The sequence below is a fragment of the Mesoplodon bidens genome, assembly GCF_964165515.1.
Source record: "Mesoplodon bidens genome assembly, chromosome: 2".
Classification (NCBI taxonomy): Eukaryota; Metazoa; Chordata; class Mammalia; order Artiodactyla; family Ziphiidae; genus Mesoplodon; species Mesoplodon bidens.
Window position 1 is genome coordinate 50,366,887 of NC_138177.1, and position 24,019 is coordinate 50,390,905.

At 42.3% G+C, this 24,019-nt stretch overlaps 1 protein-coding gene across 1 annotated transcript; it reads left to right on the forward strand.

Moving 5' to 3' along the window:
* Positions 1 to 13,529: 13,529 nt before the first annotated feature.
* On the forward strand, positions 13,530 to 22,992 carry LOC308612794 (dual specificity tyrosine-phosphorylation-regulated kinase 3-like). Its single transcript, XM_081225500.1, has 3 exons — positions 13,530 to 13,760; positions 15,631 to 15,739; positions 21,367 to 22,992. Exons 1-3 carry the CDS (start codon positions 13,684 to 13,686, stop codon positions 22,939 to 22,941), a joined length of 1,761 nt encoding a protein of 586 aa, XP_081081626.1. The 5' UTR covers positions 13,530 to 13,683; the 3' UTR covers positions 22,942 to 22,992.
* The last annotated feature ends 1,027 nt before the right edge of the window (positions 22,993 to 24,019 follow it).

Consider the following 24,019-nt stretch of genomic DNA (forward strand, 5'->3'; position numbering starts at 1 on the left):
CTGTCCCAACACTGAATGTCAAATTTGTTTGGGGCAGAAAGCTTGTGTCTTTTGTTCACAGATCTTCAGATCAAGAACTGTACTCAAGCAGCTATACTCAAGGAAATAACACCTGAGGCTCATTATCCACAGCTGAACCTGATTTAGAAGATGAGATCCTTCATTTTGAGCAGATAAAGGAGTGAAATTTGAGGGGACCTGGGGAAGAAGTTAATATGTTTTGCATTTAAGAGGCACATGCGTCATTGAAGGGCAGAGGGTAGATGATGGTAGCCAGACTCCAAGAGGGCTCTCAGTGGTCTTCGTGTGCTTATGTGGTCCCCTCCCACATGAGACCAGGGCTGACTTCTGTGACCATTAGCATATGGCCAAAGTGATATTGTGTGACTCCTTATGGCTAAGTCATTGCCATTTCTACCTTGGTCTCCGAGATTTCTTGCTCTGGGGGAAACCCCCCGCCATCTTGAAAGGACACTCAGGAAGCCCTGTCAAAAGGTCCGTGTGGAGAGGAACCCATCTCCTAGCACCAACTTGCCAGCCATGTGATTGAGCCACCTTGGAAGCACAGCCTCCAGCCCTGGGCAAGTCGTCCCATCCCACATGCTTTCAAGCCTCCCAGCTGAGGCCCCAGCCACCAGGGATCAGAGACTAGCCATTCCACTACGCCCTGTCTCAAGTCCTGATCCACAGAAGTCATGAGATGGTAAATAGTTACTGTTTTAAGTTATTAAGCTTGGGGATGGTTTGTTATGATGCACTGGATAACTAATACAGGAACCCAAGCATTTCTCACTCCCAGTGCATCCTGAGATAGCCAGTTGGTCCATGTCACTGCGATTGAAGCCACAACTGTGTACAGTCCAGCTCTTCTCCCAGGAAATCATCCTCCACTAGCTCTTTTGCTTACGATGTGGAAATTGAAAACCTAAAAGCCTAAGATGTTGAACTCACAATATAAAAGGGGGACACAGGAGGCAAAGATACGCACATCGGATGCTTGCACTTGCAAAATAAAACCACAAGGCAAATTTGAAGAAGGCAGAGTTCCACTATGCCCAGCTCAGCACTGATATGTTGCCTGGTATTCAGGGATAGGTGGGTGCCAGCCAAGACCAGAGCACCCAGTCTGAGAACAGCTGCATCCACTTCCCAGCCAGCCTGACACACATGCCCTAGAAGCCGAGGTGCCCCCTGCTTCAGCACGGTGAGGACTTTCTTTGTGAGTTTGATGCCCACCTGTGCTTTCTCTTTTCTTGGGACTGCTCAAACTAAATATTCAGCTGGGCTTTTGAAAATCCCCTTTCCTCTTCATTGCCTCCCCCAAACTCACACACCCAAAAGCTAATGAACCTGCGCGATCCCAGGTGAGGCCTGTAGGAACCCTCAGACACTGGCAATTGGGCAAAAAAAGAGTTGTATAGCTGCTCAGAAGTAAAATCTTTTACATCTCAGAAAGTTACAGTTATTTCCTTGCCTGGGATAGATCTGGAAGGGACTGATCTAAGGTTTCTGTTGTAGAAACCTGTCGTTGGAAACCCTCAGAACCTAATAGACTCTGGGAAAACACCACAGATGACCTGCATTCCCAGGGACCTTTGAGCTCGGAGCTGGATGTCTGTGGTGAGGAGGAAGGAAAAGCCAAGGGCATGGGGTGACTGAGGAGGAATGGAAGCCCTGCAGCCAGCTGTGGGCTTCTTATTGTGGCTGTAAGAGGGAAGACCAGGCAGGGCACAGGCAAAGTCTAGATGCAAAGCCCTGGGGCTGAGTCAAGATGCTTCCTTAACTTCAAAGTCAGGCTTTCACATAGTACCAGACCCTTAGAGAAATGTTCCTTTGTAACTGATGCCTAATGTACTTCTGGATCCTGTGATCAAACCTAGAGCTAGAACTGCCCAGATCACACAGCAGAGGCTGTAGATGAAAGAGGCTCAGGGGACAAGTGCTGCAGGTATATTGCTGAATGTCACAGTTCCTCTGGTTCTGTGCTGTCCACAGCAAAGCCAAGCCCAGACAGGCTGGGTTTTGTCTATCATTTCATTTCGAGAGGACTTGAAGGCAAGAGAATTTCTAGAATCTGGGATTGGGCAACACTTCTGGAGTATGGGAAGGCTGGATGTTTAGGGGTGGATATCCAGAGAGGGGAAACTCTGGGGAAGAAGGGCAGGAACATGGGCTTCACGTCTGCAAGCGCTGATGTCTGCTTCCTTTGCTTTGGAAAGAAGCAGATGAACATCTTTGCTCAGGTCAGTGATGTCAGCCCAGCCTAGGGTTCAGGTCCAGCCTTCAGAGAGCCTGTAAATTAAGGGTGGGGACAGGATTTGACCCAAAAGTATCCCTTACAACTAGTCACAATGCCCCATTGCCCTGCTTATCTACCAACTCCACTGTCCCTCAGGCTACACAGGATTAATGACAGGGAAGAACACCGTGTGACAATGGAGGCAGAGACTGGAGGAATGCAGCCACCAGCCAAGGAATGTCAAGGGTTGCCAGCAGCCCCCAGAAGCTAGGAGAGAGACATGGAACATAGCCTCCCTCAGAGCCTCCAGAAGGAACCAACCCTGCTGACACTTTGATTTTAGACTTCTGGCCTCCTGAACTGTGAGAGAATACATTTCTGTTGTTTTCAGCCACCCAATTTGTGGTAATTTGTTAACCGCAAACAATACAAGAGAAACTAATACAAGCCCTGTGAACCTAACACAAGAGGAGTAAAAACATATGCTCACAAAAAAATCCAAACACAGGGGCTTCCCTGGTGGCGCAGTGGTTGAGAGTCTGCCTGCCGATGCAGGGGACACGGGTTCGAGCCCTGGTCTGGGAAGATCCCCCATGCCACGGAGCAACTAAGCCTGTGCACCACAACTACTGAGCCTGCACTCAAGAGCCCGCTAGCCACAACTACTGAGCCCATGTGCCACAGCTTCTAAAGCCTGTGCACCTCAACAAGAGAAGTCACTGCAATGAGAAGCCTGTGCACCGCAACGAAGAGTAGCCCCCGCTCGCCGCAACTAGAGAAAGCCTGCGAGCAGTGACAAAGACCCAACACAGCCAAAAATAAATAAATTAAATAAATTAATTTATTAAAAAAAAGATTTTGTAAAAGAGGCAAAATACAAATGATATAGCTAGTAGTATTAGTAAGGTTATAAATAAGAATTTAAGCCTAGAACTTCTATTAGGTGCAGCCCAGTATATCCCCAGGTCACCTGACTTAGCCTGTTCTATACCAGTTCTTATCTTTAAAGGAAATTATATATTGGTATTGTTTATAAGGCACCCGACCCAATTTCCTACTGTTATTAGCTGGTTATCCTTCGTATGATTTAATATACTAAAGGAGCCTTTAAACTTGAGCATAGCCTGGTGTTAGCCACATAGATACATACCAGAACTGTGTGAGGTTTCCTTCTCATAAACAGGAGGTTATGGTTTTTGACTGAGATTCTGCTTGATGTTCTGATTGAGCTTGAGTGGCCCTAAAAGAAAATTCATATTTATGGTCAGAGTCGGAGCAGGTATTATTAATTGGCCAGGTGAGGGATATCACCTAGTAATATCAATAGTGGCCTAAAGAGAACTATAATTTCTTTCTTCTACAATAAATTTCCTAAGGGCTATCCAATTAGAGCCTTGGAGTGGAGAAATCCACCAGAGTAATCCAGAAGAACTGGATATAGGTAAATAGCCATATACGCCAACAATTGGATTAACTTTAAACACAGTATAAGATTGTGAAATACATTCGGTTCATAAGCAAAGTTGTGAGCAATTATCAAAGTAATTGGTAGACAGGCCTGGTCCAGCATCTTGGGTCAGATGTCTATTTCAGATGTCATCTTCTCATCCTAGTCTGGAAGTTTCTCCTCTGTTTGAGTCTTGTTTTAAGGTGATTTTAAGGTCAGCAATCCTCTCTCTAGGCCAGTCCAGTGCAGGGACACTTTTGGAAACATTAATCCAAGAGTCAATTCCTTTCAGTTTCGCTGTGCATGAACTAGTTAAGAGTACCTGATAAGGGTCTTTCCATCTAGGTTGGAGATAGTCCTTTAAATGATGTATTTTCCAGTATGCATAATCCCTGGCTACAGGTCATGAGGCATCTGATCTTCATCCAAAGATAGATTACTGAGATAATCTTCAGAAACAAATTAGAGTGTCCTTTTAATAATTCAGTTAAAGTTTACAATAATATAACATAATAGCAAGGAGCTGAATCGGAAGTGAGGCTTAAGCAGTAAATACAGACCTCAATTAACAAAACTAGAATTTGATATCCACTAAAACATAAATTTTTCTCTCTAAAATTACCCTCATTTTTACCAAATATAGACAAAGTAAGATTAATTTGTTTGCATATTAAGTCTAATTTCAATAACCTTGGCCTGATTACTTAGGTAAGTGTAATTGATCATATAGGATCTTTTATATTGGCCATGGGGAACTTTTCATTAGGAGTATCGGACTGAAGTTTTCTTTTAAAAAGCCCTCTCAGGGACTTCCCTGGTGGTGCAGTGGTACGAAATCTGCCTTCCAATGCAGGGGACACGGGTTTGATCCCTGGTTGGGGAGCTAAGATCCCACATGCCACAGGGCAACTAAGCCTGTGCACCACAACTACTGAGCCTGAGCGCCACAACTAGAGAGAGAAAGCCCACGCACCACAACTAGAGAGAAGCCTGCGTGCTGCAACGAAGACCCAGCACAGCCAAAAAAATGAAGAAAATAAATAAATAAAATAAAGTAAATGAATATTAAAAAAAAAAAAAAAAAGGCCTCGAGGTCAAGGAAAGCAATGCCAAAGGCTTGTCACAGATTTTGCCTTACAGATTTGGGTGAATTACTCCCTTTTCAAGATACCCACAATATCACCAACCAGGAGGTTGCCTTCCTTATTTACCTGATAAGCCTACTGGGAACCTATGAGTTTCCAATTTCTGAAGGAATCAGGTAGACAGAAAAGATAAATGTTTCAATTCTGCTTACAGAGGTACAACTTACCAAATTGCTGTAAGTCATAACTAGCTTGAGGAAAGGGTCTGCTTATGTCTGGAAAACACAGATTAAAAGCCAGTAATGTTTTAGACAGAAACCATAAAAATTATAACCACATTCATCAGTTCACTCAGTCCTATGTAACTTATCGTTTCTGTTAATAGTTTCATGAAGCCATCCGGTTTTCCAGTAGAATTTTTAAATTTCTTACCCAGTTCAGCAAAATGCTCTAAAAGTTATCAGAAATCTGTACTTGTCCAAAAGTCCTTGCTATGAATCTTCTTGAAGAGGAAGCATTTTTGCAAAGGCATAAGTGTAAGACAATAACTGTCTATGAATGACAAAAGACTTAAGAAGGCACAGTTAAAGACCTGATTACAATGCTATTGACAAAGAAACTTGGTTACTGCTGTGACACTTTAGGACAATAACCAGAATTATGACGGATAAATTTTACCAGGACATACCAGATTTTTAGGAATTTTAGGTAATTTCTAGACTATGTATATTAATGATATTTACCCATGCAATACAACCTAAGAAGATTTATTACTCATTTGACAATAGTTCCCATGTAATTTAACATACCAAATGAACCTAATTAGTTTAATACCTCTCTTTGGGATGTTTCAGGGAGCCCTTTGATGCTAGCTAGAGGTCAAAGTTAGCTAGAGGTCAAAGGAACTTCTTTAGAATTTGATTTGGGAACTTTGTCAAAAAATATCTAAAAGTTTTTAAAACTCTTGGTCAAATAGGATCATAGGTCACTGTGAAACAATGCTTATCCACTTAACCAAAGTGACAAAAAGATTTCAAAGGCAATTACAGACAGTTATAACATGTTACCAGTTAAAGGTAAAAGAAACTTTACAATCTGTTATCAAAAGTGGATCAATATTCTAAGAAAACTGTGTCATCTTAACAGAGAGAAAAACCAAATTCAGGTTTTGCACCAGCTTATTTCTCAAATTCATTTACTCAATTAAATGTATTCTACACTTAGCCAATCCTGACCATGCACAGAACTCTTTTCTCAGGATTCCTTTTCCATAAACCTTCTGTAACTTTCTGTATCCATACTAGTGTGTCCCTTATTTTTTCCCATCCATAAACAACCAGCTCTAGAACAAAATTACATTTTTCCCTTAACAAAATGCAATTCCATTCCTCATACCTTCTTTTACTGAAGACACACATCCTACTTTGCTACTATATGCGGAAATGTTTCCTTTATTATCTCTAGTAGCTTTAATTACGTATTTAATTAGAATTCACAACTCTTAAAACCTTACTTTCTAGTGAAGACTAAGAAGTATGCAATTATGAACTGTTGTTTACATTTTCATTCTGTAGATTGGCAAACATAAATACCAGTAATAATTTCTAAAAAACATGTTTTTTTATAGAAAATATCTCAGTGTGGCCCCAGACATGTTTATTAATAGTCCTTAATGCCTTTAGTTTCCCTGTAAAAGGAAGCCAGTGTTCAGTACCTAAGGTTTCATTATCTTATTTTATTTGGGAATGACCTAGTCATTCAATAAACTTCCATCACTTAGCTTAATTTAGTACAACTCTAAAATTTAAAGTTGCCAAGTATCTGGAGAGAATATTTTTAAGTAGATATTCCTAAAACAATTTTCCTAAAGAGTTCACCCAAAACCTCTTTTCTCATTTACATTTAATTTAGTAATAAAACATTTCAGTATACCAAGTTATTTTTCTTGTGGACAAATTTGCAACAGATATAATAAGATCTTATTTGACTTTTATTAAACCTAGGTACAATAAAAGTATACTTAATGTTGATGACTCTAAGACATGTCTGTATTAATTAAATCTACCGACAAACCTTAATACCAGGTATTAATTTAATGCTGAATATTTCCCAGTTGACATGAACTTGAAATTCATTCTGGATAGTTTCCTTTTTTATTTCTGAGAATTTTTATAAATGCTTAATTTACTTTAAGCCAATTAAGTAGAGCTCATTTGCAAATTAATTTTGATAATACCATCCAAAGGTAAAGACATATGTGCACACATGGACATATAGACAGACACAATCAGAGATCTCATCGTTTTATTTTAAAACTTAGTCATGAATCAGGTGTTACAATATAAAACTCACTACTTTGTAACAGTTAGAATAAGTCAAATTTCAAAAGGCCTCTTTCCTCCCTGTTTTTCTCCTCAGTCTCTGGAATTAGAGATGGTCTAGATAACTGTTCCTGAGAGCCCTGGTCTCAAGGCACAGGGAGAGAAAAGCATGTTCTCCTAGAAGGACCTGTTCCCTCAAGGGTCAGAATTCTGAAAAGATGTTTTATTAAGCCAGCTTTCTCTAACAACTGCATACAAAATAAAAGAGCCCATATTGGCTATTTTCAGGGCAAAGTTTCCCTTTAATTCCAAATAAGTAAGTACTTGTAAATATAAGTTTTGGACATACATAAACCTGGCAGGGGTGTTAGTCAGAGGCTGGCTTTCTGATGCTCCTCATGTCTCTGTTTGAGAGGCTCTATATCCCATTTTAAAGTTGAATTTGTCAGGGGTAAAACTTACTAATGAAATTGTGTGATGGGCCAGTGTGCGGCTTGTGAGCTTAACTCCTCCAGGCATCACCCTAGAGTCGTTTCAGCCCTCTTATGTGGCTCAGTTTCACCCTTCAGTGGTCTAAGACCACTGTGAGTGCTCGGATCACTGAATGGCCAATTCTTATACATGATTCCTGGATGAGCAAGTCTTTTAATTAATGTGTGGATTGCCCTGTGGGACCATTGCACGGTATGAGGACTCTGCCTCCACCACTCCCATACATATCTCAGTTGCCTGAGAAAGCTCTAACTGACCAGGAGGAGTCTTGTCCCTCTTCTTTGGAGCAAAGCTCTCATGTAACATCTTCACTTTTATCCTGACAAATTCTATGAAGGCAGCCAAACTGAGGAAAAGAGTCAGATCAGCTTCTTACCAAACTACTCAGCCCAGACCGCTCAGTGTCTTTAAACTGAGCAAACCCCATTGTTTTTCAGACAGCCCACCCCCGCACACCCCGGAATGTTTCAGCCGGGGGCCAGGTACCTGTTATACACTGCCAAATAAAACTCAGGATCATCAACCAATACAGGAGATCCAAGAACCAGGAGAGACTCACCCAAATTCGTCTGGACTCTCCAAGGAGGTGGATGGACACAAGAGGTCTCTGCTGGTATCAATGTTCCAGTTTCTCCCAGGGTTCAGGTAAAGGAGAGAAGTCTGCTCTGCGTCCCTTCATGGTCACCAAAACTGTCGACTGGAAAAATATGCACAACATGAGAGTTGTGAGTTAAGTTTTATTTGGGGCGAATGAGGACTATAGCCCAGAAGACAGCCTCTCAGATAACTCTGATAAACTGCTCTGAAGAGGTAAGGGTGGAAGTCAGTATATATGTGATTTTGGTGAAGAGGGATACATGCAGTCAAGCACACATTTTGGCAGAAGCTTGTTGCTACTCATGAGGAGCAGATGTCTCCGTTTATGATTTTAGTGATTCTCTAGATATGAGAAGATGCAAGAAACTGGGCTCATAAAACCTTCTGAAAATATCCAACTATCTGAAGGCCTGTTCTGCCAATTTCTCCCAGAGCACAGAAGGCCTCATTCCTGATCTCTACCCTAAACTCCTTTCAGGGTGTGTTGAAGGTCAGCTACTGCAGTGGCTTGAGACTTCATTTTTGTAGTGCCCGATGGCAAGTGACAATTTTTAGTTGGAACCACACACCAGCTGGGTGAACTTGGACAAGTTGGTAATCTTTGAGAATGTTTTCTGAATTGTAAAATAGGGATAATACCTATCTCACAGGACTGTTATAAGTTTTAAATGAGAAAATGTATGTAAAGCACTTCTGATGGTACCTGGAACATAATAGACTTAATAAATGGTAATTAGGGATTTCCCTAGTGGTCCAGTGGGTTAGACTCTGCGCTCCCAATGCAGGGAGACGGCTTCTAACCCTGGTCAGGGAACTAGACCCTGCATGCATGCTGCAACTAAAAGTCTGCATGCCGTAAGTAAAGATCCCACATGCCTCAACGAGGATCCTGCGTGCCGCAGCTAAGACCCAGTGCAGCCAAAATAAATAAATGAATATATTTTTTAAAAACGGTAATTATATTAGAAAGAGTCCTGGTTAGGTTTTCAAACTTCAGAAACATAGTTTCACATGGCCCCTCAGGTCTGTCGCTGGAACTGGTCATGTTGACTTGGGAAGAGTGAGAAGAGGTGACAGATATTTTGGGAAAAGACAAATCTTTCTGGGGTTAGGGATCAATAAGGACAAACTTCAGGATTTAGGAGACATAGAACCAAGTGTCTACAGTATTGGAAGAAGCATAGGGATTTTATTTGTTGCTGTTGTTGCTGTTTTCAAGATTCTGAAGCATTAATGGGGCAACTTTCAAAGCTTGTGGAAGAGAGAGAGAGGGAAGAAGTACAGGAAGTGAAACCTTGCAGGACCCTGTGGGGCCCTCCAAGGTATAAATCCTTTCCATGTCCCCTGTTTCTTCTCTGTAGGAAATAGTCTTCATTCAGCCTCCTTGACCTTTCCTGAGTTCCAAAGGGCAGATTCAAACAGTTGCTTATCAGGGAAGGGAGGGATTGCAGAAAGAAAGGAGGAGCAATCAAGAAACAGTAGTGCAGCATGGGGCAGGTTCCTGGTTCCTCTTCAAGGAATATACATAACAATATATGTTTGAGTTCTTCTGCAGGAACTAAGGCCCCCTCCCAGGTGGAGGATGGTAACTTCAGGCTAAGCACTAGATTCTGGGAACACCACCCTCTTACCTCACCACCAACCAATCAGAAGTCTGTACAAGGTAGAAGATAATGAAGACTCTGACCCCCTCCCCAAATGATTCTCCTTTTGAAAACTTTCATGGTCCAGCAGAATCTCTGGAGTTGGTTTCTGGACACAAGTCTGCCTTCTCCCCAGGTTGCCAGCCTCCTGAATAAAGCAACCTTTCCTTTCCAAGCAACACTTGCCTCTCAAGTATGGGTTTTTGAGTGGTGAACAGCTGAACCTGAGTTTGGTAACAGAAGTCCATGAGGTTCAGAAGAGAGACAGCTTTCTGAAACTTCAGAAAAATGACATGGTTTGAGTGTTTCCGTGAGTTAAATCTCTGTTTCTGAAAATAGCTATACATGTTTCTGGAGCTCAGGTGAACTTGAGGTCGACATAGCTTGAGGAAAATGGTGAGTTTCATAGGTTCTCTATAAATGATTTTTTTAAAGTGCATTCCAATTTTGTGATTAATATGGTATACTATGCATTATGGCACATCATGCTGCAAAGAATAATTTATAGTTATTGAAAAGAATTTAAACTTAACCCACCAACAGGTGTTTCATCACAAAATTCCAGGTGCATGTGGCCATAGGAATATTTTCTTCATCTTTACATTTGAAACTGTTATAATCACATTCGGAATGTTCTGATGATTTTTGAAGAGGCTGGAATAGTCCCATTTTTCTTGTTTATTTTTTAGGGGTTCCTTATTTTGCAGATATATTAGAACTGGCTTCAACAAGCAAGCAGGTATCTTACAGGATATTTGGCTAATCCACGATAGGTAAATCTGGCTTTAGCTGCACTGAGAGAGACAATGGAAATTTTGAACTACTCTTGAGTGGGGCTAGGGAGCATAAGCAGATAGGGTAGGGGATCCTTGGAGAAAAAGAACCAGGCATGGCTTTCTTGACAGAAACCATTTTGTTACCTAAGCCTGGCCACAATGCTTGCCCTTGCACAGGTCTCAGTAATTAATGATCTTAAGGGAAGAAAAGAATGCAGAAACATTACCTGTTATTAGGCAAGAGAAGTTCTAAAGAGTCCCAGTTCTCTTTCAATGGCAAAGATTAGCCTGAAGTGCTCAGCTACCAGATCAACTGGAACCTAAGAGATAATGATGTTGATTTTTTTAATAACAAATTTAATCAGTTATACATATACATATGTTCCCATATCCCCTCCCTTTTGCGTCTCCCTCCCACCCTCCTTATCCCACCCCTCCAGGCGGTCACAATGCACGGAGCTGATCTCCCTGTGCTATGCGGCTGCTTCCCACTAGCTATCTACCTTACGTTTGGTAGTGTATATATGTCCATGCCGCTCTTTCACTTTGTCACAGCTTACCCTTCCCCCTCCCCATATCCTCAAGTCCATTCTCTAGTAGGTCTGTGTCTTTATTCCTGTCTTACCCCTCTGTTCTTCATGACATTTTTTTTCTTAAATTCCATATATATGTGTCAGCATACAGTTCAAAATGTTCATAGCAGCCCTATTTACGATGTTGACGTTTTATGAACTTCATGACTTCAATCAACTGAAGCTTGAGCTCTGCAAATCATGAATATGCTTAAAACTTCTCCAGTTTGACAGTTCTGGGAGACACTGTTTTGGGAAAGATCCTCAGGGTTCTCCTTACTTGCTGCAAGTAATAAATCCTTCCTTCTCTCACTCTTTGATTTCATTGCATCTTTTGGCTCAACACCCACCAAGAGGCAAACCCAGTTTCTTGGTAACGGGAAGGGAAGGGCGTAAATGATGTAGAAGCGGCTCAGGAGCTGGAGCGCACAGGGCAGCAGTTCAGCTGGGGTGTGGGGGCTCCTGCTAGAGCCGTCATTGGGCTTTAATCCAGCCACACTGTTATGAAACAGGGGCTCCTTGAAGAAATTACTTGGGTCACTAAGGTCGGAGACTCATGAAGTGCCAACATCCTCGTGTAATCCTCCCTCCCTTGACCTTGGGATCAATAGCCTAAAGACAAAGGAGGCCTCTGTGCTTCCTATCTCAGGGGCAGGAAGGGGAGCAGAATGCCTCAAGGTGGCTTACATACCTATGTCTTAAAGCAGACTTGGAGAGAGCAGTGATTCAGAAGGAGGTAAGAAAACTTGGGGGGGGCAAGTCCTATCGAAACGTTTAGTGCAGTAAAGTGGTCTGAGGGGTCCACATAAGTACTAAGAACAATGATTACTTAATACAATTTTGCAACCTTAGAGCTGGAAAGGACCTCAGCAACAATCTAGTCCAAACCTTTCGCTGCCATGGAACTCTTCCTTCAAACAAAATCTTCCATAGGAGTCTAAATACAAACCCACATGAAAGCAGGATTGTTCTGGTTGGGGAGGGGTGGGGGAGGGGCTGGGCGAGGCTAGGGAAAAAAAGCTTATTCATAAGATTAGAAAAAAATTTTAAATCATCATGGAAGAAAATCTTTGAATTTATATTTTTATCATAGGCTAAAGAAAACATTGATTGTAAAGTTCCCCAAACGGACACATTAGTAATTTATAAAGTGAAGAGCCTTTGGATTTTAAGGGCATTTTTACTAAAGACATGAGAACAGGGACTCTGACTTTGAGTTTCACGGAAATGAGCCTTGGATGCAAATGTTCAGGTTTCTGGACTATGCTCTGCAGGCTTGGGGCAGTGAGTCCCCAAGCCCCACCAGGTGGCGCCCGTGTTCGGCATTTCCATAACGTTTAGTTCTCTCCTCAAGGGTCAGACAGCCTGCCTCGTGTTTTGTAGGTTTAGATAATCCGACTGGCTGTTACGCTCAAGAAAACAACACTTGTGTTCTTCTGTTTTAACCTCCTTCCCTTTCACTTTCGTTCCAACTATCCAAATCCGCTTACCCTTGGTGTTGCCGAGGCATCTTAACTTTTCAGAAAAGTAAAGGGAAAACCCCCACCCATTCCAAGGAAGAAGACAGGAAGAGCCTTCTTTCCAGGGGGTCTGGTGCAGCAGGACGAAGGCTGGGAATTTGGAGACATTTAGTTCACGCTTTGCCAACCACAGATCTCCTCTGGCCTCACTTTCCTCATCCTTAAAATGGCTCTGAGCCCTACCATCCGTGGCATCCCATTGCAGGGGAGTCAGACATACCTCAGCTTAAATTCCGGATCCTAGTTAAATCTATATAAAAGAGGGATGTCATCTAGTATGGTTACCGAGGCTAAATGAAAAGATTCGTGGCGCCGGTGGTGTCACAAAATGGGTTTATTATTATTGGTTTCCTTTGTTAACTCATTACCCTCCGGAGGGACGCCCCTCAGTGGAGAAGTCTGAGAAATTACCCATGTCTTTCGTTCTTATTTTATTCATATTCAAGGGAGGTTTTAGAACTCTAGGCTGCAACTTGCTAAGAGATAGCTAGCTGACCGTGAGGTGCCGGCTGCCACTTCTGAGGCAGAAATCGGGGGCTGCTATTTCACAAACCCCCCGTCAGGGCCCTTCTACCTCCCCAGCCGCGGCCCTCAGGCCTCGGCCAGCGACCAGAAAACCTCAGGCGGCGGGTTCCCAGCCTCCCGCCTCCCACCTTCCGGGGCCAGCGAGAGCTTCCGAGACACGCGCCGCTCAGTGGGGAGTGGCCTCGGCCCCGCCCCCGTGCGTGGCCACATTGTTGCGCCGAGGCGTTTCAAGGGGCGTACCGCGATTGCTAGGCGACCACACCACTCCCCTTCCCGCCCCTGCTGCTCCTCTGGCAGTTGTCGACCCCAGCCAGTCCCGAGCGGACGCGCTGGGAGCTGCACTGTGTGGAAGAGAGGTACCGAGGAAACGTCGCGGCCCGGGAGGCAGCCGCCCCAGCTCAGGTGGACGCTGCTCGCCTGACCGTCCAAACGCCGCCCCTCCCTCCGGGGGGTCCGGAGCTAACGGATGGGAGGCACAGCTCGCGGGTCCGGGCGGAAAGATGCGGGGCCGCCAGGAGACGGACTGCCGCCCCAGCCGCGGAGGTAACGGCGCCGGGGGATAACGCGCTGGGGCTCCCGAAGGAGCCGCTGCAGCTGGCAGGCGAGGTCGGGGGGCGTGGATGGACTGCGCTGGAGGTTGAGAGAGCCCCCAAGCAGTAAGGACGAGGGAAGGGGTCTGACTCCCTCTCCGGGACTGGCCCACCCTCTTCCTCTCCATCAGCTCCCCTGCCCCCAGCCCAGCGCGGGAGTGGGCTAGAAAGGAGTTAGGCAAAGAAGAATTCCCACCCTGGGGATTATTTCTCAAGTCCTACATCGGGGGTATATGGTAGGAACTCTGAGAAGCTGGGATTTTTTTGGTGGGGCTTTTTAGCAAACTGGGGGAGACAGGGAGCAATCCCTTTTCAAATAAGCCCTGTTGCTCAGAGCAGATAACCAAGGGCTTTGCCGTGAGGGGTGTAGGTGAGGGGCTCTGCCGAGTAGGACTTTTTGTGGATCGTGTTTTGAGAGATTCTCCACCTTTCATAGGATTTTACACCTTAATGGAGAGTAGGGACCACCTGCCCACTTCATTTGCATGGAGACTACCTTTGGGTAATTTCCTTTGGCTATTTATAGGAAATCTTGTAGGTCTTCAGTCTGTCTTTTTCTTTGTAAATGTGGACGTCTGTCCCATTTTGTTTGTTTTATTCGTGCTGTTGGCAAAGAATCAGTCACATCCAGAATTTTTGATTCTTGTCAATGAAGCAGTTCCCGTTAAAGGTATAATTTTATCAGAATGTAAGCATGTTTTTTAAAAAGAGAACATTCCAAAAATAATTTGTAGTGGGTTTTCTGTTTGGTGTTTGTTTTTGTTTTTTTTTTCTCTTTGTACTCCTATAACACATCGATTAAGAAAACTCTAGAATTTTACAAAACAGTTTTTATAAGCCACTAAAATATTCCAGCATAGTTTTAAAGATTAAAGAAAATTCTTCCCTTGCAGCTGGCTCATTATCATTGTATTCATAGTATATCATGTAAAAATGATACAATGAAATGCTGATGTGTGTTACTGGGAAATCCATGTTCTTGGTGGCAGATGAAATACATTATTCAGAGCCATCCTGTGGATTAAATAAATCCTCTCCGTCTTTTGTGTTCCCTTACAGCGGTGGAGGGAGGCACAGTGTTAAAGAGCAGAGAAATTATCATTTGGCATTTAGCTTCCACCATCCACCCGAAAATTAAGTGGGTAAAGATGTGAAATCCAGTACGTTTTGTAATTTAGAGAATCCCTATAGTATTTGCTGTAGAATTCACTGTAGTTTTCTACAAGTTAGATAGATGTTAAGTAGGAAAATAAATAAATAAATATAGAGAAAGCCCTAAGAAGGCCTTTTATTTCTTGCTTGTGAGACCCAGAAGTGCATAGACTGGAACTATTCTTCCCTTTACAACATGTGGCCAACGGCTCAGAGAGGAAGGTAGAGTAGCCAGTGGTAGAGCTGAGATTAGAATCCAAGTCTCCGACTTGAAAATACAGTTCTCTGTCTTGTTTGTTTGTTCTGGTTAGCTTTTAGGCTTCAGATTTCAACTAGCCTTCGTTTTCAAGTAGTAAGTTAAATGAGATTCTTTTGATGGTCCCTATTGTTAACAACATTCAGAAAGTAAGACTTATTTTAACAAGTTCAAACTATAAACCTAGAAATGCTGTCCTTTCTTTAAAAATAAAAAAAAGGAGGAAAAGTTGGGTTTCCTCCCTTCCTCTGCCAAATACCCCTGTGGTGTGTATTCAGTGCCAAAATGCAGTGTGGACATTTGTTTGTATTAATTCTTCTTTGTAGCAGATATGAAGCAGTTAAGGGGTGTTTTGGAAATACAAATTTATATACTTCAGTTACTGACAGATTTTATCTGTAATCCTTTCAACTAGATTGGATGATTTTGTCTATGATACTGTCCTAATAGATGAAGCCAAAGGCTCACCCTGTTCAAATGCACTCTGCAATCCTTCTGAACCACCTCTACCCAGAAGACTAAATGTAAGTAAATGAAGTAATTCTTTGAGCTCTAATGGGCCTGGAAAGGAGGAAGTGTTACTTTAAATGGTCAAGGTACAGTTACATGTCACTGGTAACCCAGGCTCTTTTTTATTCACTTTTGGTTTCTCTTGACTTTGAAATAATAATTTCTGTGGTCCAAGTTCAGCTTTTCAGAACGATTTTGATTTGGAGCCCACCTATTCCTTTCAATCACTGGGGTAAATAGGGGAAAAAACGACATGCTACTTTTATCTAGATAGTGTTTGTTTGTTTGTTTTTTTGCGGTACGCGGGCCTCTCACTGTTGTGGCCTCTCCCGTTTCGGAGCACAGGCTCCAGACGCGCAGGCTCAGCGGCCATGGCTGACGGGCCCAGCCACTCCGCGGCATGTGGGATCTTCCCGGACCGGGACACGAACCCGTGTCCCCTGCATCGGCAGGCGGACTCTCAACCACTGCGCCACCAGGGAAGCCCTAGATAGTGGTTATTTTTTTTTTGATAGAATGATATGTGCAGTATATTATGATGGCTCATTTTAACAAGAACAAGAAACAGAAAATACCTCTGAACTTACAGATCTGCAGATTTTTCCTGCACGGTAGAAATGCAGTCCTAGCTTCTTAGTATGCTTAAGAGAACCATTTTATAGATCATAAATGAAACTTGAGCAATACATTTTGGTTTCGATGCATTTAATCATTTTGGAGCTTGCAGACATTTAGCTTTTGACACCGTTTTATGTTTAAGAGAATAAATTAATTCCCATTCCCTTGGCACTCATAGAGAGGTAGGGAGAGCAGGGTTTCGGACAAGTTCCATGACAGGGAGAATCTATCCTGTGACTTTAAAATTTGCTGCATATATCATCAACGAACAAACTGAATAATTGAGTAGACTAATTTATCAATAATTCTCCCTCCTATTTCTGTTTAAGACCTAAAATTATTTCTATGTAAAGCACTGCTTGCATTTTTCATAGTCCTTCCCAACGCTTTGTCAGCTTTTGCCATTAAAAATCAACCCCTTCACTACTTTCAAGGCTAATAATATTACAAGATACGGGCTACATATATTTGGAAGGCTGGTCACCCTATTTTTAATCTCCTTTCCAAAGTGCAGTAAGTTTCCATTCTCCACAAGCTTATTGTTTTTAATATGTAAAAACCTCTAAGAGCTCCAGAACCACCTATATACTCGTGTGTTGACTATCAGATTTCGTGGTTACTTGCTGACAATTAGCACATCTCTCTGGGGAACTTTTACAGTCCGTCATCATGTGACTTAAAGTCCATTTTAACTTTACTTCAGATATGGCCAGTGCTAATCACCATATAGTAGGGCAATTAAATTGTATGTTTCAGGATCAAAATGAATTTTTTTACTGTGTGGTATTCAGAGTAACACAGCTTGCAAAACACAAGATTTTAGATTCTAAAACAATGGTGTCTTTGCAAATTTTGCTGAAAAAAGTGCTTTTGACCTCTTAGTAACACTTATAGTTCATTATGCCATGACTCCATTGCGAGACGCTATTGCTCATTTCACAAAGTGCTTTGGCTTCATTGTTTATCCAAGATGCCCTTACATTCTTGTTGGAAACTATAAATCATCTGCTCATAGGCTTTTATTGGGTTAGCTTTGTGTTGCAGAGATTTAGGGTCGAGAACGAGGGAGGGGTGGTGTTTTATATCTGGACGAGAAGGATATTCCTTTTCTGAATTTCTCAACAAGATCTTTAAGACTTGATTAACGCAGTTGAAGATTCTATTTGAAATGTCAAGAGTGCTCCAAATTGATCAGCTCGGTGCTTTGTGACCACCTAGAGGGGTGGGATAGGGAGGATGGGAGACGCAAGAGGGAGGAGATATGGGGACATATGTATATGTATGGCTGATTCGCTTTGTTATAAAGCAGAAACTAACACACCATTGTAAAGCAATTATACTCCAATACAGGGGTGTTAAAAAAAAAAAAAAAAGAGCGCTCCAAATTAACAATGTACATGAAGCATTCTTAAATGAAACATGATTAATCTGGCATTATTTGTCTCTCTGGATATAATTACATAGTTAAAATATTTGAAGTCGATAGCAGACATTGGTCAGTTCTTGTGATTATAACCCTAGACTAGAAATATATAGTGTTTTGTAACTACTTTAACATGTGTGAAAATTGTAGATTCTCGTAGAACAACGGAAGGAAGATTTTATTTATAGCACAGCAGACTTGATACATAATTGATTCAGACCAGTATTTGAGTTATTACAGGAAAGGAAAGAAAGCTAAGGCGAGAACCCCTCCCTGTGTGGAAAAATTTCTTTCTGGAATTCTTCAGATTCATTGGAGGTTCAAACCTTGACAGTCCACAGGGGACTAGACCTGAAGTGTCTTGTTCTGTTCTGGAAGCCACACTTGCAGAGAGATATAACGTGCAGCCCATAACGTGCTGAGAACGTGAATAGGACATAGTAAGGCAGCCTGACCCAGGCTGTGTGAGGTGGAGGATGTGATGGGGATGATGAGCCTCGAGAAAAAATGGTGAAGGCAGGACAGCCCCTTTTAGGTATCTGAAGGGCTTTAACATGGAAATTTGGACACTCCTGTGTAGTTCCAGAGGGCAAAATAAGACTTAATTTGCAGAGAGAGAGATTTAGGCTCACTTTAAGGAAAAACCATGAGTCAGGAAATCCAAATGACATCCTTAATCTTATTGTAATAGTTCTGTGGAAGTTAAATTTCTGTTCTTATTAACAGTCTGTACCTGAGACCCTCTCTTTACCACAAACAGAAATGAATACCTCCAGAGCCAGCACAGCCTTACATGTAGGTAGAGTAGGTGAAATGCCCAGGGGTGGACCCTGGACCACAAATACCTTTCCTACCAGCTTGTCATTGATGACCGCGGGTCCTAGAGAGTCATTCCCTTGGGTTAAGGCATTGATCTTTTTAAAGGTCAAATATGTCTGGAGAGATAACCCATTAAATTGCATGGCAAGTTGAAAGGAGGTTTTATGTGGGGGAGAAAGTGGGTGAGGTGTTTCCATGCATCCTAAGGGAAGGCTGATTGTGCAGGCCTTCACGGAGCAGAAGGCATAGTTGATGCCAGATGTCTGGTGGAGGGAGTCTGGAACTGCAGAGGAAGGCACCACAGAGAGAAAAGATAAGCTGAAAGGGGAAAGGGAGGGTGTATTGGAGTTTAAACAATATATTGAGAATTTTGCCTAATTGTTACCAGTGTTTTTAACATGTTTTATAGTTTCTGAGGGTCTTTCACATATATTACTAATTATAATTTGATTCACACAACATCCTGCAAGGAGGTATTATTATCCACATTTTAAAGATAAAGAAATTGAGGCTAAGAAACTGGGCTAAAGGTTAAGCCTACCCTGGGACCTACAGTTTTTGAGCAGTGTAGCCAGGACCCCAACCTAGGCCTTCTGACTTCACATTTCTTCAGAATGTGTCCCCAAGAATTTAGCAGTAAATATTTAGATGCATTTAGGTTAGGTAGTAAAAATTTAAGGAAAACTGGTTTAGATGCATGCAAATATTTGGTTTTGTTATGTAAATCTGCCTAAAACCAAATAATTATAATTCCCTAGTTCAGCCAAACCTATCTCCTAATAGATTGTAGTGCCTTGAGGTAACCTGTTTTTTGGCACTTTTATAATTGTGAACAATTAGTGCTCATGTGAATGTTAGATGGATGGATGAGACCTTTTTTTTTCCATCCCTAAAAACAGGAATGGTTATTTGACTTAATTGCTGATAAACAAAATGTTGCATTATATTTACATCTTAGCAAGGTATTTAGGTTCTGTCTGCCAGCCTGTTTTATTTTCTTGACTAGTGATAGTTCTCTATTTTGGTATCAGAGATCTCTCCTGGTCCGTATCTTGCCTCTTTATTTAGAAACTCAATGCCAAAGTATGGCTACCGTTGTACTGGCTGCTTTGCTTATATGTAAGATGGTGCAGTGCCTCATTTTTGTAACTGTAGTACTATATAAATGTTTAAATTGATTAAATGACCTAAAAGAAGCAGGCAGGAACTAATGTCGTGCTCTTATAACTAAAGTAGGGGCTGTCTAAAGTATGCCAACACTTAATTTTTTTTCATCCCTTTTTTGTTTTTTATATTTACATCTTTTATATTTTTATTTATACAGGTGATGGGTCAGGTGTTGTTTGCTTAGGTTATATTAAAATTCTCTTTTTTAAATGGTTGGCCACTTTGGATCATTACCTTATAATTTGCGTTATATTTTAAGAGATCATAAAGATAGCTCAGAGCTTCTCTGGAATTATCTACCCCTGATCATAGAGGCTCTCAATCATACAGATCGGGGGTAAAGTTCTTCAGGGTCTGTTAAGAAAAACAGTTGTTCTTTGAAGTATCCCAGACTTTTTTTTTTAAACAACAGATTTAGCACTTTTTTTCTTTCCTTCTAGCACATTCTTATATTTTTCTTAGTATTTTTTTTAGCGTCTGGCTTTTTCATTGTCTTTCCCTCCATCGAGTTTCAAAGAATCTTATTTCATTTCAGAGGTATTTAATAAGTAGAGTTTTCTTCTTCTTTCTTTCTTCTTTAATAAGTAGAGTTCCTTGCAGGAAAAGGTGATGCCAAATCAAGTAAAAAGAGTTGTATGCCTTTGTCACGTAGGCGTTTGCTGAGGGAGACTAGTGTATGTGTCTATGAGCAAGGGAAGGACAGAGAAAGGAGACTCTTTGTCTTTAGGAGAGTTTTACAAGAAGCACCCTGGGGCCTTAGATTCTCACTGCTATTCATCAGATACTTAAAGAATTGGCCTTGGTGATCTCAAGAGTTCTCTCTGGATTAGAAATTTTGTGATTCAATGAACTGAGATAGAAAGATGCGATCATTTATTTGGGGACCCAGGAGTAGATGATGAGGCCTTGGTTGATTCCAGGCCAAGGTCAACATTCAGCCCTACTGGAGAATAGTACAGGCACTAGGAGAAGCTGGTACCAGGTTATGTTAATGTTCTGGACCAAGATTCAGAAGACCTGGGGATCACATCCTGCCTCTGTCCCTTTATCATTTACAGAACACTTTAATATGTATTCATTTGCTCCTGGTACATGCCCTTAAGATTTGGGAAGATACTTGAAACAGTTTGTGAACAATATAGGACAGTATATATATAACAAGGGCCAGATTACGTGGCAGACTCGAAAAGCTGCAGCTAAGATGTGAGTGGAGCCATAGTTAGTATGGGCTTGGAGTAGTTCTAAGTGGAAGAGGGAGGAGTAGCATTGGGCTTTGAAAGAGCGTAGGATTTGAGTGGATAGGGTGAAAAGATTCTCGGTAGGAAGACATACCAGTTAGAAGGAATCTAGCATGTTTCGGGTATGGTAAGATGACCGTCTTGTTTTGAACAAAGGGAGGCCTATGTAGTGGGGCTGGGGTGGCCACAGCAGTCAGGGAACCTAAGGATTAACATAACACGAGTTTCTCAGACTCCTGCTTTTCTTATCTCACTTTTGGGCCTTTTAACTACACAACTGGCATGTTTTGTTGTTTTGTTCAGTCAGGGGGACGATTCTTTCGTTCTTCCACCGTTTTTAGTGACTTTAACATAGATTCACTTCTCTTTGCCGTAGATCACCACTGAGCATTTAACAAGAGATCCTACTCAGTGCTTCCTGAATGGAGGTGAGATGAAGGTAGAACAACTATTTCAAGAATCTGGCAACAGAAGATCTGATACTTTTCAGTCAGATGGCATCAACGACTCTGAAAAATTCTCTCCTACAGTTTCTCAGGGTAAAAGTTCAGATCGTTTGAATACAGTAAAATCCAGCAGTTCATCCAAAGCATCCAAAGTGTTGCCTCTGACTCCAGAACAAGCACTGAAGCAGTATAAACACCACCTCACTGCTTATGAGAAGCTGGAAATCATCAATTATCCAGAAATTTACTTTGTGGGTCCAAATGCCAAGAAAAGACATGGAGTTATCGGTGGTCCCAATAATGGGGGTTATGATGATGCAGATGGGGCCTACATTCACGTGCCTCGAGACCATCTAGCTTATCGATATGAGGTGCTGAAAATTATTGGCAAGGGCAGTTTTGGGCAGGTAGCCCGGGTCTATGATCACAAACTTCGACAGTACGTGGCCCTGAAGATGGTACGCAATGAAAAGCACCTCCATCGCCAAGCAGCCGAGGAGATCCGGATTTTGGAGCATCTTAAAAAGCGGGATAAGACCGGTAGCATGAACGTTATTCATATGCTGGAAAGTTTCACGTTCCGGAACCATGTTTGCATGGCCTTTGAGTTACTGAGCGTAGACCTTTATGAGCTCATGAAAAAAAACAAGTTCCAGGGTTTTAGTATCCAGTTGGTTCGCAAGTTTGCTCAATCCATCTTGCAATCCTTGGATGCTCTCCACAGAAACAAGATCATTCACTGTGACCTGAAGCCAGAAAACATTCTCCTGAAACACTATGGGCACAGTGCGACTAAGGTCATTGACTTTGGGTCCAGCTGTTTTGAGTACCGGAAGCTTTACACCTATATCCAGTCTCGGTTCTACAGAGCTCCAGAGATCATCTTAGGAAGCCGCTACAGCACGTCCATTGACATGTGGAGTTTTGGCTGCATCCTTGCAGAACTTTTAACAGGACATCCTCTCTTCCCTGGAGAGGATGAAGGAGACCAGCTGGCCTGTATGATGGAGCTTCTAGGGATGCCACCACCAAAACTCCTGGAGCAATCCAAACATGCCAAGTACTTTATTAACTCCAGGGGCCTACCTCGCTACTGTTTTGTGACCAGTCGGGCAGATGGGAGTGTTGTGTTTGTGGGCGGTCGTTCACGGAGGGGTAAGAAGCGGGGTCCCCCAGGCAGCAAAGACTGGCGGACAGCACTGAAGGGGTGTGATGATTACCTCTTCATAGACTTTTTGAAAAGGTGTCTTACCTGGGACCCCTCTGCCCGCCTGACCCCAGCTCAAGCACTAAGACACCCTTGGATTAGCAAGTCTGTGCCCAGACCTCTCACCATTGAAAAGGTGTCAGGCAAAAGGGTAGTAAACCCTGCAAATGCTTTCCAGGGCCTGGGTTGCAAGCTGCCTCCAATTGTACGAATAGCCAATAAGCTTAAAGCTAACTTAATGTCAGAAACCAGTGGTGGTATACCTCTGTGCACCGTATTGCCAAAACTGATTAGCTAATGGACAGCTGGTGTGCTCAGAGATGAAATGTAGGTATTTTTAATTATCTTGCAAACCTGAAAATGGAAAAAAAGAAACAACACCAAGCCCATTCATGGATATGTTTTTGGTAGACTAGATATCTTTTTTTAACAAGGCAAAGCATTTTTATATGACTGTAAAAGAACTCTTGAAGGGCTAATTACCTAACCAGCTTGTATTGGCCATCCTGGGATACATAGTAAAAGACTTTTTATAAGTCAGTGCATCTTTTGTTATTATTGTCAGGTGTTCACCAACCTGTGTATTATTCTGTGGGTTTAAATCCTTTTCTCTCAAGGTAGACGATATACCAGAAAGTATATCCTGAACATTCACTTCTAGTCTCCCTCGGCATCTGTTCCAGAGGCTTAATTTGGGACATGGCCGTAGTTATAGATGAGACTGAAAACTAGATCTGCCGCGCACTCCAGACCCCACATGTGTATAGAATGCCTTAAAGAAGCTCACATGTAGAGGAAGAGAATTACATTAAAACCCCTTGTTTAAAAAACAGAGCAAAATTCTCAAGAAGAAAGAAGTTCAGACTTGAGGTGAAAATCAATAAGCAAATCTCCTGACATGATAATATTTACTGGGTGCTTATTAAATGTCAGGTTATTTGATCTTGACAGCAATCTTACAAGTGTTAGAAATCAGGGCTCAGAGAAGCCTGGTAATGGGCTCAAATACACCTTTGCTCCAACACCCTGGGGAGCTGGCTTTTGAGCCCAGATGGCTCAGTCTTCAAAGTCCAGGTTCAACCCACATGTAACACTCCCTCTGCTGGTGGCTGTGTGTGCGGGTCGGGTGGGGGGGTTCACACCGATTCTTCCTGCTGACACAACCTAATCTGGCCCACCTACTCTTCAGAAAGGTGAGGGGACTGAAGCCTCCAGAACAAACAGGCTGCCCCAGGGCCCTTCCGGGGCCGGACATGCTGCCCAATCCGTAAAAGAGCCCAGAATCACCACAGCACAGGCAGTGCTCAAAGCGCCTTGCGCATTTTAACCTTCATTTCCTCAACATCCTTTCACTGGCTAAAACTTAAGTCTTTAAA

Excerpts from the sequence above, each read along its gene's own strand:
- LOC308612794 (XM_081225500.1), top strand. The coding sequence starts at position 13,684 with ATGGGAGGCACAGCTCGCGGGTCCGGGCGGAAAGATGCGGGGCCGCCA. Across the intron at positions 13,761-15,630 it reads CTGCCGCCCCAGCCGCGGAG|ATTGGATGATTTTGTCTATG; the intron begins GTAACGGCGCCG and ends CCTTTCAACTAG. Across the intron at positions 15,740-21,366 it reads CTCTACCCAGAAGACTAAAT|ATCACCACTGAGCATTTAAC; the intron begins GTAAGTAAATGA and ends TCTTTGCCGTAG.